General features: G+C 43.8%; 1 protein-coding gene across 3 annotated transcripts; it reads left to right on the top strand.

Moving 5' to 3' along the window:
* The first annotated feature begins 1,155 nt into the window (after positions 1-1,155).
* Positions 1,156-13,277, top strand: LOC136702105 (bifunctional protein GlmU-like). 3 transcript variants are annotated; one of them, XM_066676990.1, is made up of 5 exons: positions 1,156-1,218; positions 1,330-1,434; positions 1,760-1,864; positions 8,315-8,500; positions 10,264-13,277. In XM_066676990.1, the coding sequence occupies exons 3-5, from the start codon at positions 1,862-1,864 to the stop codon at positions 10,513-10,515; spliced, it is 441 nt and encodes a 146-aa protein (XP_066533087.1). In that variant the 5' UTR covers positions 1,156-1,218; positions 1,330-1,434; positions 1,760-1,861; the 3' UTR covers positions 10,516-13,277. The 3 variants fall into 3 exon arrangements, with proteins under 3 accessions (XP_066533087.1, XP_066533086.1, XP_066533085.1); XM_066676989.1 differs by having other exon boundaries at positions 1,744-1,864; XM_066676988.1 differs by lacking the exons at positions 1,156-1,218; positions 1,330-1,434 and having other exon boundaries at positions 1,628-1,864.
* Positions 13,278-13,909: the final 632 nt, after the last annotated feature.

The following is a 13,909-nucleotide window of genomic DNA, read 5'->3' as shown; positions in this document are numbered from 1 at the left end:
AGGGGGAACCCCAGGAGCAAAAAAAACCTCCAAATCTTACATAGTGTTCCTTTAACTGACTGGTGGCTTGGTGGTGTAAAAGAAGCTGTTGGTTGTTTAGCAGTGTAATGTTAGATAGACCGGCAGGGGGCGGTAGAAGACCATTAATTTACAGCGACTCGCGTTTTTGGGAAACCAGCCCTAGAGCCTTGTCCCAAACACTCCCAGCTGCAGCCTTCCACACTTTTTCTTTCTGCTTGTGGCTGTTCAGTTGGGCGAGGCTGGAGCATGTTGTTTTTCAGTTTACCCAGCAGTGCTATGAGCCCTGAATGCTGCCCTGCCCTCACAGAGAGTAACCCTAGAGCCAGGGTCCTGAAGTGTCTAGTGTTATGATTCACTTAGAAGGAATTCTGAGCTTTGTTTTGTTTTACGTTTGAAATGCGCTGCACAAACAAAAACCGAGTCGACTCCAAGAGTTTCGACTCACTGAATCATTGCCCAAGATCTCCTGATTCCCAGACTCTTAAAGGATCTAATTTTTGGGGGGTGTTAGTCAGGGGCTGCACTGACGGGGTCGTTATGTCTGTGTATGCGTTTAATAAATAATTCTGTTCATTTCTTTCACAACTCACTCATGGCGCACAGACTGTGAGTCTGTCTGTCTGTCTACATATTATAATAAATAATAACCCAAATAGTGTTTATCTAAATATTCTGATTATATTCTCGAAAATATACAGACCTTTTTTTACTCAATTATTCTGAATTTTTTTCTCAGAATTATTCCGAGGATATTCTCAGAATTCTGACTTTTTTTTTTTTTTTTTTTTAATTATTTTTTTTTTTAATGCCGTGGCGCTAAAACTCCTTCGTAGTTAGTAGACTAGGGTGACAAGACGTCCTCTTTTACCCGGACATGTCCTCTTTTTTAGACTTAAAAAAATGTCCGGGCGGAATTTCACAAACGTCTGGGATTTTGTTTTTCTAGAGCTTACATAGAACTTCGAGAAGTTTCGTTCACAAACTAGTCCCGCCCTCCCCTACTCCGTTTGGTTCGCTTGACTGAGAAGGGGGCGTGGTGAAGTAGCCTAAAATCTTCTGATTGGACGGTCTGACTGTAGAGCTACCGTTATTGGTCGATAACCTTCTCTGTAAACATTTAATTAACCGACTCAATTTTAGACCAAAATCTCTTGACACTTTTTTCCAAGTAATAAAGCAACATAGCGATAGATACAGGTCTGTCTTTCTGTATGTTTTGTGTCTGCGTTATTTTTGTTTATGTATTGCAGGATTTGAAACAGAGAACAAAACATAAACTATCTGTCGTTCTCCGTTTTTCTGTTGCAGGACTAGTGATGGAAATCCAGATAAGGAGAAGTACAAGGCCCTGGAGCTGTGTGAGAGAGACACTGTCTGCTGTGGAACCTGCTGTCTTTTGCAGGGCGTGTATTTGTAAGTGCAGTGCAGTGTGTGTGAAATGTGTCCCAGTTCTGTTTACAAGTTTCTGACGCCTTAATCGTTTCGTTATCCTGTTATTCCACCTTCAAAAACGCCCCTAGAAGTGTGCACTTCGTACAATGCCTTAGGCTAGGGCAGAGAATGAGACAGGGCCTTAATGTATTTTTTTGATGGGGTGATGTCACTTTGGTGGTACAACCTCAGTGCTTTAAGAGCTGAACAATGTTCCAGCGCACTTATATTTAGATGGTGATTGAAGTGGCACAGGCCCCTTCTGTTTGACGTGTTCTGCCTTTATTATAGCTTTTCTTCAAAACAGTGAAGGAGTCACATGGTTTGCTGCTCACATCGAGGGCCGAAGTCCACAGGAAGACAGTAAAGCAGCAGTACAACAGCAGAGAAAAACACTGCTGCTCCTGAAATGGTAAGTTCCTTCGTGTGTTGAATTCCTATTGCTGTTCCTGTTTCTGAGAGTGGTTGGAGGAAATCAGGGCAGCAGAAATAGTTCTGCACCCTGCCAGTCCCTGCGCGCTAACAAGGCATTTTCACTAAAAGCCAAAAGCCACATGCTCTATTTCTGATCTTCTGCCTGAGCTCTGAAAATACTCACCAAAGTCAAGTCTGTGTTTCTCCAGGAGTCCAGCTGGCTCCTTTAAGTGAAGAATCGTGGATCTACAATAGGGTTTCTTGTGTCTTGTGTTTTTTTGTGTCCACCTTTGTTATTCATGAAAGCTGCAAAGCTCCATGGTATGATTTATACCTACAAGTGCTTCATCTGACCCGAGAAAATGCTGCAAGCATTAGGGTTCTTCTCCTGTTATTTAGGATCCTTCTTTAGGGAACCTCAGCTTTACTGTTTATCTGCCTCTATCCTATTAAAGGTCATGCATACACACTGGCTCTGTGGGGGCAGTAATGTTAGTGTTGTCTGTCTAACCAACCAGTGCTATTTTTAAATCGTAATATTTTTGTGATGCTGAATTTGTACTGAATATGTAAATGAAATAGAAGTAAGTAGTACAGTAAATATAAGTAGTCAGCAACACAGAAACAAAATATTAAAATAAACACGGCTTGGCCTGGGAGTAAGGACGAACAGAGCAGTAAAAATACAGTGTGTGTGGAGAGAGAGAGAGCGAGAGAGAGAGAGATTGAGTGGGAGGAGTCAGTGCAGTGAACCATTCAGCAATTTCAGAAATTGGGAAATACCATTTTTACGACTTGTAAATTGCACCCGAATGGCAGATGGAGTATTTCCCACTGGTAAACTCGGGATTATAGATGATACACGAGTTTACGAGATGTGACGTATATCGTGACCTTTTACCTCTTCCCCTGTAGAAAATGGCAAATATGCATTTGAATAGTTTTATTATGCAAAAAAAATGCAAGTATTATGATCAGATTTCTTATTACTCAAAAAGTGTTTAGTTGTTATTTAATTATAAATCACTTTTTGGGGACATGTTGTGTACAGTGTGTGGATCTTCAGCCAAGCTCCTGAACTCAGTGAGGTCGTATTTAGTACTTAACCACCACTCGGTTTCTACAACCTACCTGACGAGCGCCCGGTTTCTACAACCTACCTGACGAGCGCCCGGTTTCTACAACCTACCTGACGAGCGCCCGGTTTCTACAACCTACCTGACGAGCGCCCGGTTTCTACAACCTACCTGACGAGCGCCCGGTTTCTACAACCTACCTGACGAGCGCCCGGTTTCTACAACCTACCTGACGAGCGCCCGGTTTCTACAACCTACCTGACGAGCGCCCGGTTTCTACAACCTACCTGACGAGCGCCCGGTTTCTACAACCTACCTGACGAGCGCCCGGTTTCTACAACCTACCTGACGAGCGCCCGGTTTCTACAACCTACCTGACGAGCGCCCGGTTTCTACAACCTACCTGACGAGCGCCCGGTTTCTACAACCTTCCGACGAGCGCCCGGTTTCTACAACCATCCGACGAGCGCCCGGTTTCTACAACCATCCGACGAGCTCCCGGTTTCTACAACCATCCGACGAGCGCCCGGTTTCTACAACCTTCCGACGAGCGCCCGGTTTCTACAACCTACTTGACGAGCGCCCGGTTTCTACAACCTACCCGACGAGCGCCCGGTTTCTACAACCATCCGACGAGCGCCTGGTTTCTACAACCTTCCGACGAGCGCCCGGTTTCTACAACCTTCCGACGAGCGCCCGGTTTCTACAACCTACTTGACGAGCGCCCGGTTTCTACAACCTACTTGACGAGCGCCCGGTTTCTACAACCTACCCGACGAGCGCCCGGTTTCTACAACCATCCGACGAGCGCCCGGTTTCTACAACCTTCCGACGAGCGCCCGGTTTCTACAACCTTCCGACGAGCGCCCGGTTTCTACAACCTTCCGACGAGCGCCCGGTTTCTACAACCATCCGACGAGCGCCCGGTTTCTACAACCATCCGACGAGCGCCCGGTTTCTACAACCTTCCGACGAGCGCCCGGTTTCTACAACCTTCCGACGAGCGCCCGGTTTCTACAACCTTCCGACGAGCGCCCGGTTTCTACAACCTTCCGACGAGCGCCCGGTTTCTACAACCTTCCGACGAGCGCCCGGTTTCTACAACCTTCCGACGAGCGCCCGGTTTCTACAACCTTCCGACGAGCGCCCGGTTTCTACAACCTTCCGACGAGCGCCCGGTTTCTACAACCTTCCGACGAGCGCCCGGTTTCTACAACCTTCCGACGAGCGCCCGGTTTCTACAACCTTCCGACGAGCGCCCGGTTTCTACAACCTTCCGACGAGCGCCCGGTTTCTACAACCTTCCGACGAGCGCCCGGTTTCTACAACCATCCGACGAGCGCCCGGTTTCTACAACCATCCGACGAGCGCCCGGTTTCTACAACCATCCGACGAGCGCCCGGTTTCTACAACCTTCCGACGAGCGCCCAAACGCAGTATAATCTTCTCCGGAAAAAGACACTGGTTTTGGCCCATTTCAGGCCCCTATGCCCTCTTTCTTGAGGGCACACATTATCAAAAAGTCAACAATAGGAAAGTGTCCAATATGTCTGAAGCTTGAATTGGGACACAGTCGTCTCATTCCCATTTAACTTTCTAAATTTTCCCCATTAAGGGCCAATATTTTTCCTCCCAACATCAGTTTTCCAAACCACATGCTCCTTTAAACCATGTTTACACACTCCAGACAAATGCAGTTTCTTATTCTCCATTTCCAAATGTACTTTCTTATTGGTTCATGCCTGAAACAGACTAAAACGTATTGAGGTTATTGACCATCACTAAAGTACATGTCTGATGCGCACATGCAAGAAAGAGGGTGATGTGTTCGTAGGAGTTAGTCATAACACACACAGCAGATATTTTAGTGTTTAAAAAGTCCAGCAGCACTTTTGTCTGATTTACTTGTACCAGCACACACTAACATACCACCACTGCAGTGTTGAGAATGATCCATAACCCGAATCATATCTGCTGTGTGGGGCCCGGACCATTAAAGAACAGGGTGTAAGTGGGCAAACGAAGTATGCAGAGCAACAAATGGACTACAGTCAGTCATTTTAGAAGTACAAAATGCTCCTATGTGGACAGTGGGGCTGAGAGAATGGACAGTGCGTGAAAAACAGAGGTAGCTATAATGCTACATGCTAGTTTTTTTAGGTATCTACACCCAGCTTGTATGTATGTTAATTGGCCATTTGATCCGAATCCAAAGGCCTCTTGAAATATTCAAAGATAAGTACTGAAGCCCACCTGTAGCTGCACACTTTATTGTCCCACCTCTACATTGATAACCATCAGGCAAAAGACAGGAAAACAGTTCACAGCCATGTAAATAAAGGAATGCTAGTATGTCTTTAGCAGCACATAATGTCCAGTCTTCCAGAGTCTACAGCCAAGTCTTGGGGAAATACTTCAGTCCCCGCAGATGACTTGTAGTCAGACAGATCCGAGCCCTCTCATTTCCAGAAGCTATAGCTGCACGATGAATGAATAATTTAGCACGAGCCTTCTCTATTGTTATGCTAAATTACCCTGAATTGGGCTTATGTAATCAGAAGCACTCTTAAAGCGCCCTTGTCCCGTTCCCAGCGTGGAAATATTTTTGTTGTACTCTGTCCTGCGCCTCCACAAGTGTTTATGTGTAGGTTCATGTGCCTACACCATGGAGACTGGGGGGTATAATGAGCCGAATACAGTGAAGAAGCACTCCAGTGCTGGATGATTAGGCTAATTTTGTATGTTTTAAAACGCCTAGCCATCACTGTGCCCTAGTTTTTGGGAGCGAAACCTCTGTGGAAGCGGCTCGCTGACAGGTTATGAACATTATTGGCGTCGGCAGAACTATGCCACTGTATAACATGTCATTCAGTGTGTGTGTGTGTGGAGAATGGTGCATTCCCAACATGTGCACATTCTTGTTCAGGTGTCGGCATTAGCTTCATGCTTACTTACAATAGTCTCATGGCCACCTATACTGCTCTCTCTGTAATAAATAGTGTCATACCCCACACTGCACTGGCTATAGATTATATGTGGCCATCAGCTTCCCTTTAACCACACAGCATAGAGGGACATTATTCCCTGACCATCATAGGCCTATTATACAATGCTAGCTGTGATTACCCTCGCTGATAGGCCTGCAGTTAGTCAGCTATTCACCAGCCTTTGATTGTCCTGCACTGTGTGAAAGGCCCAGCACTGAAGCTTTCAATTTACACTCACAATATACCATTACATACCCTCTGAAGTAAAAACCCAAGGTCAGGCCAGATCATCCCTCATACACGCATGTTTAAATATGTATGAATGTCCCCTTCAATAGATGTGAACAGTCTTTCCTGGCGCGTGTCATAAAACGACTCCAGCCTGAAGTGAGAGACGTTGGTAGGACAGCCATCTTTCAGCAAAATCCTATTTCATTTTATGTCAAAAAGTATTAAATAACGAAACCAAACTGTAAAAATTCCCAGTCTTTCACATTTTTTTCAGGGCAAGATTAAATTTAAATTTAATTTATGAAAAAACATATCACATGACCAGCGAAAGGACCAACCTACACACCCCCAAATAATTTTATTCACTTGTCTTACCAATGAGGGAAATTGATGACGAACGTCACTTGCTTTGCCGAATAGCCCCACACATCAGGCATGAGAACTCACACAGTGCGCCTGTGAGTGAGGCAGAGCGATTAGCTGTCACCATCCACATCCTCGCATCCTCGCTGCGCTGCCCCCAGGGTCTCCAGTGGTATTGCTCCGTCCCGTCCCCATTCGTAAGCTTTCAGAAAACGTGCAATTTACATATGAAATTAACACAGAGTATGGACAGAAGGCTCTGTCTGTGTGTGTACAAGACATGGGACAAAATGTGTCGTTCTGATTTTGTGCTGAATCTTGTGTCAAGTACAGAGACTTTTGAACTTTCCCGGCAAAACTGACACTGAGAGCGCTGATTAAATATTGTTAAATATAGTTTTTTCTTTTCCAGGGTGTGTGGGGGTTCTTTGAATTAAACTCTGAATTAAAACCTTAGTTGCTGACTCTTCACTGCCCTCTTGTGGAGCAGAGTTCACACATCTTGAGGTTCTTGTGAGAATGTTTAACATTATAGACAGACTAATCTGCATGTCAAATATACCAATGTACTATTGAATATTTACACTTTCATGAATATTTGAATGTTGTAATTTTCTGACCCATCCCTAATGTATATGTACTGTATAATCAGACTGAGAGAGAGAGTGTAATGGTGGATCTCGCTGTGTTGCTAGGGTCTGAAGGCCAAAGTGGGGTGTACAATGCTCCAGCTGGCCCTGCGGCGGGGTGTTTTAGGCCTGAAAAGGCGTCTCTTGTGCAGCCTCCAGGTGTCCAGCCTCGTCCTTTCACAGTTCTGAAGAGCGGGGACAAGCGCAAAGAGATAAGCAGAGGCAGGAGCGAGGGGCGAGCGAGGCTTATAGAGACAGAGAGAGGCCAGTGTGAGGGAGAGAGAAAGCAAGGCAGATAAAGATGAGGAAGAGAAAGACGAGTTGAATGAATGCGCTGACCCGCAGAACACAAAACGCAAACAGTACTTGTTCTCCAATACATTGACAGCTTGTGGATAGAGAAAGACACACACACACACACTTATATAGACCTACTCCTACTAACAAAACTAAACCCCTGCATAATCTGAAGTCTGTTGTTAAACCTTTCTGCTTTGTCAAGGTTTAGAGAGGACACTATAATCATCTGATGTCCAAAGGTTTGTAGACATCAACAAGTTCAGGGTTTGTATCAAGTGGGTGGTAACAGCTTCTGCTTGTCTGAGAAAGCTTTGAATACTGGAACATAGCAGTGAACATTTCCTTGCATCCAGCCATGTCAAGGTACCAATTTCACTCAGTTAATTGTGGATCTCAAACACCAGTCCTACTCCCAAGGATATTGGATGGTGCTCTATCACCTCTATCCCACTTTTCAAACCCAATAGCTTCACAGTCGTAGCCTAATGGTTAGAGGCCCGGGCCGGGTACCGGAAAGTTGCCGGGTCCATTCCAAGGACTGGCAGAAACATCCATGACTGAAGTGCTCTTGAGCAAGGCACCTAACCCCCAAACACTCAGCAGCGCTAAGGATGGCTGCCTGCTGCCCCTATAGTGTGAGAGAGTGTGTGTGTGTGTGTTTACTGCCATGGATGGATTAAAATGCAGAGGTCAGATTTAATTGTACAGTTGTATAATGATCGTAAAGCATGTCATTAATTCACAAATGCAGCATTGAGACATTAGGCTCATGCATGTCTATGAAGATTAGCCTTGAAGTAGGTGACATCACTAATAGGAACATTGAACAAAGTAATAAAATTCTTCTTCTCTGTCTCTGTAGGAAGGTATGAGTTCATCTCTGCGTGTGTATGCTCTTCGTTGTGGTCCAGGGGAGGAGCTCCTTTCCCGTCTCAAGAGTTTTGTGGAGGAGAAACGACTCAAAGCTCCGTTTATCATCACATGTGTGGGCAGCGTTACCAAGGCGACGCTGCGACTGGCCAACGCCACGGCCGACAACACCAACGAGGTACCACTGAAGTAGTGGCTCTACACGGTTTCAGTGAAGTGACTTGAAAACTGTTCATCGTCTGATTCAGAAAACTAAATTTGAGCGCAGTGGATGTATCAGTTTCAGTTTGACAAATTAAGCACTGCCTAACAATTGCTCATTTACATAGAATTAGCATAAAGCATACCAATGCAAACATGGAGTGTAGAGGATCATGAGCCAATGGCTGTGTTTAAAGGCTAAGCACCACTTAATGGACCTCCATGAATATTTCTCATTATTTTAGTTACTGACAGATATAAGTATGAATTAAAATGAAAATAGCAGCTTAATTTGCTTTAAAACTGACAATTTTATTAAATTGACGGAAAAACCCGAGCTCGCTACGGAAATTCTCGAACGCGACCGTGACGTCACTGGTGGACAACAGCTGAACAACGCCGCGGTAAAACACCGTTATGACTGACTGTTATGACAGTATCTAGCTAAATAACCAACATTGTTCATGACAATAGCCTAGCAATAAGCTAAACTCAAATGTAGAGGTACCGTTATTCTTGTAAATGTGATCGAAGTCGAACTCGAATTCATCCGACACTATAAACCTCCGTAATGCAGCTACGTAGCCGAGTATAATCTGAGCCACCGAGTTTAGCGAGTCAAGCTAACGTTAACTAACACCAACTAAAACAGGCGAAGTGAGTGTCCTTACCCTGTTTACCTCCATGTTACAGAGGCTCTTGAACACCTTTCGTTGGTGTCCTTACATGTCCATATTGTTGGAAAAGCGCCAGTGAAATGAGCTACAGATAACGGAGTGAGCGGATGGTCCTTTCCAAAGTGCCCATTTAAAGTGGACAAATTTTGTCCATTTTCTGGATATTTTGGGGTCTTTGGGCCATTTGTTCACAGATGTCCCACTGTACATTGAATGATTGCAGCCAAAAACCACACACCTTTTCATCATTTTGCATTAAATTAAGTGCAGCTTCTAGAGTTGTTGTCCACCATCTACGTCACAGGCGAGACGCCTATTAGAGTTTCCCAACACCGTTGGGGGGGGACCAACGGTCTTTTAAACCTTATTCCTTCAATTAGTAAGAAATAACATGTTTTCTGACCATCAATAAACACAAGTTAGGAACTCAAACTCCACCGTATTTATTTGTTTGACACTTTCATAGAGCTGGGGCTTAGCCTTAAAAGGTAGAGTTTGCATTGTTTATACTGTATACTACATAGTGCAAATTTTTCATGGGCACAACCCACACACTCAGCTCTACTGCTCATCCCCCAAATGCATTTTCCTTACAAATGTGGCATCATTTAAAAGGGAAATAAACAGGCTTTCCACTGTTATAAGATTGTTACAACAAAGAAAGTTTAGATATACAGATGCAAACATTGTTAATGCAGTGGATTAGAGGCTGTTTTTGTGTGGTGTCTGTGGTATGAAATGTAACACACAATGTACTATATCTTTAGATAAATATGGATTAAGTGCCATTTGTGACCGTGCAGATGCACAGGATTATGGGAATTCTAAGGCCGCAAAGGCTACTTCTGTGCTGCCTTTAACAATCGACCAAATGTAGGAACCTTAGCAAACTGTGTTTTCTACAGACACATGATTCAGACTCCCCTCGCTACCTCCCCGTGTCAGACACAACCATTATCAGTGTTAAGGTTATTTCTCATTTTAGAAACGAATGAAAGATATTAGGATATTTTTGATTATTTCATGCAAAGCAGGTGTTATTTCTGTGTGTGTGTGCGTGCAGGTGATTCATCTGCAGGAGCGTTTCGAGGTCGTGTCTCTGGTGGGCACTCTGAACACTGAAGCTCATTTGCATATCTGTCTGTCTGACAAAGATGGTAAAACCATTGGCGGTCACGTGCTGGGCGACCTGGAGGTCTTCACCACAGCGGAGGTGGTCATAGGAGAGGCCACAGACCTCCACTTCGCCAGAGAGATGGACAGAAGGACGGGCTTCCCTGAGCTGACCGTTCACAAGCGTCTGGATCAGAGTTAAACTTTTCACCTCCTGAACGTTCGGATCATTAACGTTGGGAAATACACTTTATGTCCAAAGGTTTGTGGACTTCTCCTCATACGACACGCGAGGCTTTAAAAAACAGTTGTCCCTCTGTGCTGCATTCAGAGCCCCCTGTTCATCTGGGTAAGGGCGTACACTAGATATTGGAACATTTCTGTGAGGGTCTGATTGCATTCATCCATAAGGGTGTTTTTGAAGTGAGGTACAGGTGTTGGTCGATTAGTTCTGGATCACAAACTATACTCCAACTCAGAAACTCCAGAAGCTCTACAATTTTACATTTATATTTTACTCCCCTGGCCAAGCTTTGGCACTGGATATCCATGGGTTGCAGGTGATGTCACAGTGTAGATTCACACTGGGGATGTACTTATTACTCAATCACACAACTCAGATAAGAAGTATGACCTTAAAATTGTTTTAATATTTCTGTCAACACTTTTAGTTCTCCTTTAGACGTTAAAATAAAAGAAATATAATGGATATATAAATCCCTACCCCATTTATCTGCAGCATGTTTGTAAACAGAGCTAACTACTCTGCAGAATAACTAACAAACTAAAAATACTGCAACCAGACAGTAATTAGTCACTTATTCAACAGGAAAATGTCAGTCAGCTCACTAAAACAATTTTTTGACATACAACACATTGGTTGCAGAAACCATGTTTTTCTGATTGGCACTGTGCCCTACATAGGGTGTAGGAAGACATTTGGAATTCGAACCCCGCTTTGCTGCAGCATGGAAATATCTCTCACAATTCATTCACACTTTCAGACAAGGAGAACTAATGTATTAAACTTTACACCATACCAGAGGAATAATTCAAGCTGACAGTCGAGATAAAATAAAATATAAAATGTCCTGCAGGGACAGCAGGATCAGATTTTTTACCTGTAAACGAGGAAAAGAAAGAGACAAAGGTATATACGGTTTGTGTCTGTTATCTCTTAAATGCTAAAACAAAACTGCAGTGAAACTACATGGTTACTGAAGTGTGTATATAACTCACTTCCATTGGTCTTCCATTAGATCCTATGACAAAAATGCTAATATGGCTAACAAAGGATAATGGAATTTATCTACACATTAGCATACACTATAGGACCCTTTACTCCCCGACACAGAGAGGGTGGGCTTCTGTGTTTCTGAGTGATGTGAGACTCTCTCCAGCGCAGGGAATGGAGGTGTGTATGAGATAAATGTTTCCGTCTTTCCCTTAAGTTTACATTAGTGCTGCGCTCTGAAACCAGTCACTCGCTCCCCAATATGGCGCACACATCAAGTAAATCACATGACTGCAACCCATGGATAGTGATTGCTGTTTATGGTACATAACTAACAGTGTTTACTCTAAAAGTTTGCTAAATGTGAGGGGTGTTTACAAACCTTTGGACGCCGGTGTGAAAAAACAAATCAATAAAATGGTCGCATAGATTTTGACTTGGTTTTGGTTTTTCACTTTTACTTTTACTTTTTTAGAACACTGCTATGTTCATTTAACTGTGTTTCAAATTTTGTGAATATGTATTTCTGTAAAGACTGATACAAAATAACCCCCCCCCACACACACACACACACTCACACACTAATGACTGGACACTGAGTGAACTGGAAAACCTGAAGAAGGTCCACGTCGCCCCTTTGTGACAACAATAACCAAACATGCGTAGTTAAGAGGGACGTTACCATGGGTTACCTTAAGCTTTCACTGTGACCTTGTCTTTTGTTTTGGTTCAGACCCCTGAAGCCCACTACAGTGAACATGCCTTAAGGTTTGTCCATGGCCTCGGCGACATTCCACAGTTCTGTAGAGAGTGTGAGCACGTGCTGGTGTTGGAAAGTGGCTGGATTTCAGGATTTTTCTGTTTATTTCAAAGAGTAAGGAAATGTTTCTTAAGTGAGCAGTTCTTTTCTTGAGGGATTCTTCTTGTCTGTTATGAAGCAGGTAATTTATGGTGTATTTCCACAGGAAGGGATCTGCTTGACTGGACTCGACTAAACCTAGCTTGACTTGACACCATCACTTTTAGCACAGCTCCCCTGCCAAATGGAGCCAGTGATGTCATAAAACCCCATCTCTAACGAGAGCCAAGGGTTGAAAAACCACAACAATGGCAGAGATGTTTACACGTTGTGCATTTGCACGTTTTTTTTGTATTTAGGACTGTACACAGCTCTGCACCCAGTTCTCACAGATCAGTTTTCCTTGTTGCACGTTTGACCTTCGCTGGGGATTTTCGTCAGCCACTGCCCCAAGGAGCGTTTGAACCTCTTTAAAACACCTCAGGGTAATGTTACGAGCTGCCACTGAGGGTCGGATAAAAATAAATGTGAAAGCTGCTGCAACTTGACAGATTTTACAAGCGGCAGGTTTGTGCTGGATTTGAATAAGCTCTGCGTTTCACGGTGATTGATAGATCTCTGTGGCCAATCAGAGCTCTGCAGGGTTTACACATCACAATTTAATACCTACTCAGCACGATTGGAACCAAAACGGAGCAGATACTAAAACAGTACCTGGTTGCAGGGACCAGTACCAGATTTGGACAGTGGAAAGTAGTGATGGGAATTTCGGCTCTTTTTGGGGAGCCGCCTCTTTTGGCTCGGCTCTTTCGGCTCCTAAACGGCTCTTTGTTTTACCACTTATTTCCCACTGGTACAGAACAATATTACCTACATTTTACATGACTATATGGACAAAATATTATTGTTCAATATTAAAAAAAATAAAGTGTTGCAATGGCCAATTGTTTTTATGTCTGTCTTGTAATAACTCACTGATTGCACTCACACATTCAATTGTATAAATAACTGGATTTTTATTTAAACACCTTAATAAAAAATCACTTGTAAACTCTGAAACACAGCCAATGGAACCCAAAAGGTAGGTATTACAAAATAGCTTATTAATTTAAATAATCATCCATGTCTGATTAATAAAATAAACAAATACAGTGGAAGCTCTACTAACGAACTTTCCAAGATACGAACCAGGCATTTGAATATTTTTTGCCTCCATCAACGAACCACGACTCTAGAAATGAACCCGAGCCTCCACCGAGCCGGCGGCTGGAAATGACCACTGACCCCAATAGGCGAGTCTCCCAGCGCCCAGACTTGAGTCATTGACCCATTTTCTCTCGTTTTCTTGACCCTCAAGCTTTTAAGATTAGCGAATTGTAGCTTTAGCAATTTAGCATTAGTGTAAATAGCAGACTGCTAAGTTAAGCCGTATCTACGCTTCGTCTCCCCACATTCACCGCCTACTCTCCGTTATTCCACCCACCCCCCACCTCCCGTCATACAGCCAGTGCCTGTGTTACTCCTCCAGCCATACGTTTATTACTGTTACCACTGTATTTATTT

This window comes from Hoplias malabaricus, chromosome 7 (genome assembly GCF_029633855.1).
Source record: "Hoplias malabaricus isolate fHopMal1 chromosome 7, fHopMal1.hap1, whole genome shotgun sequence".
NCBI lineage: Eukaryota > Metazoa > Chordata > Actinopteri > Characiformes > Erythrinidae > Hoplias > Hoplias malabaricus.
This window is presented reverse-complemented; position numbering and strand designations above follow the sequence as displayed.

What these genes read in the sequence shown, in the direction of transcription:
- LOC136702105 (XM_066676990.1), top strand. An exon ending in CGGCCGACAACACCAACGAG is followed by an intron (nt 8,501 to 10,263) that starts GTACCACTGAAG and finishes GTGTGCGTGCAG; the next exon opens with GTGATTCATCTGCAGGAGCG.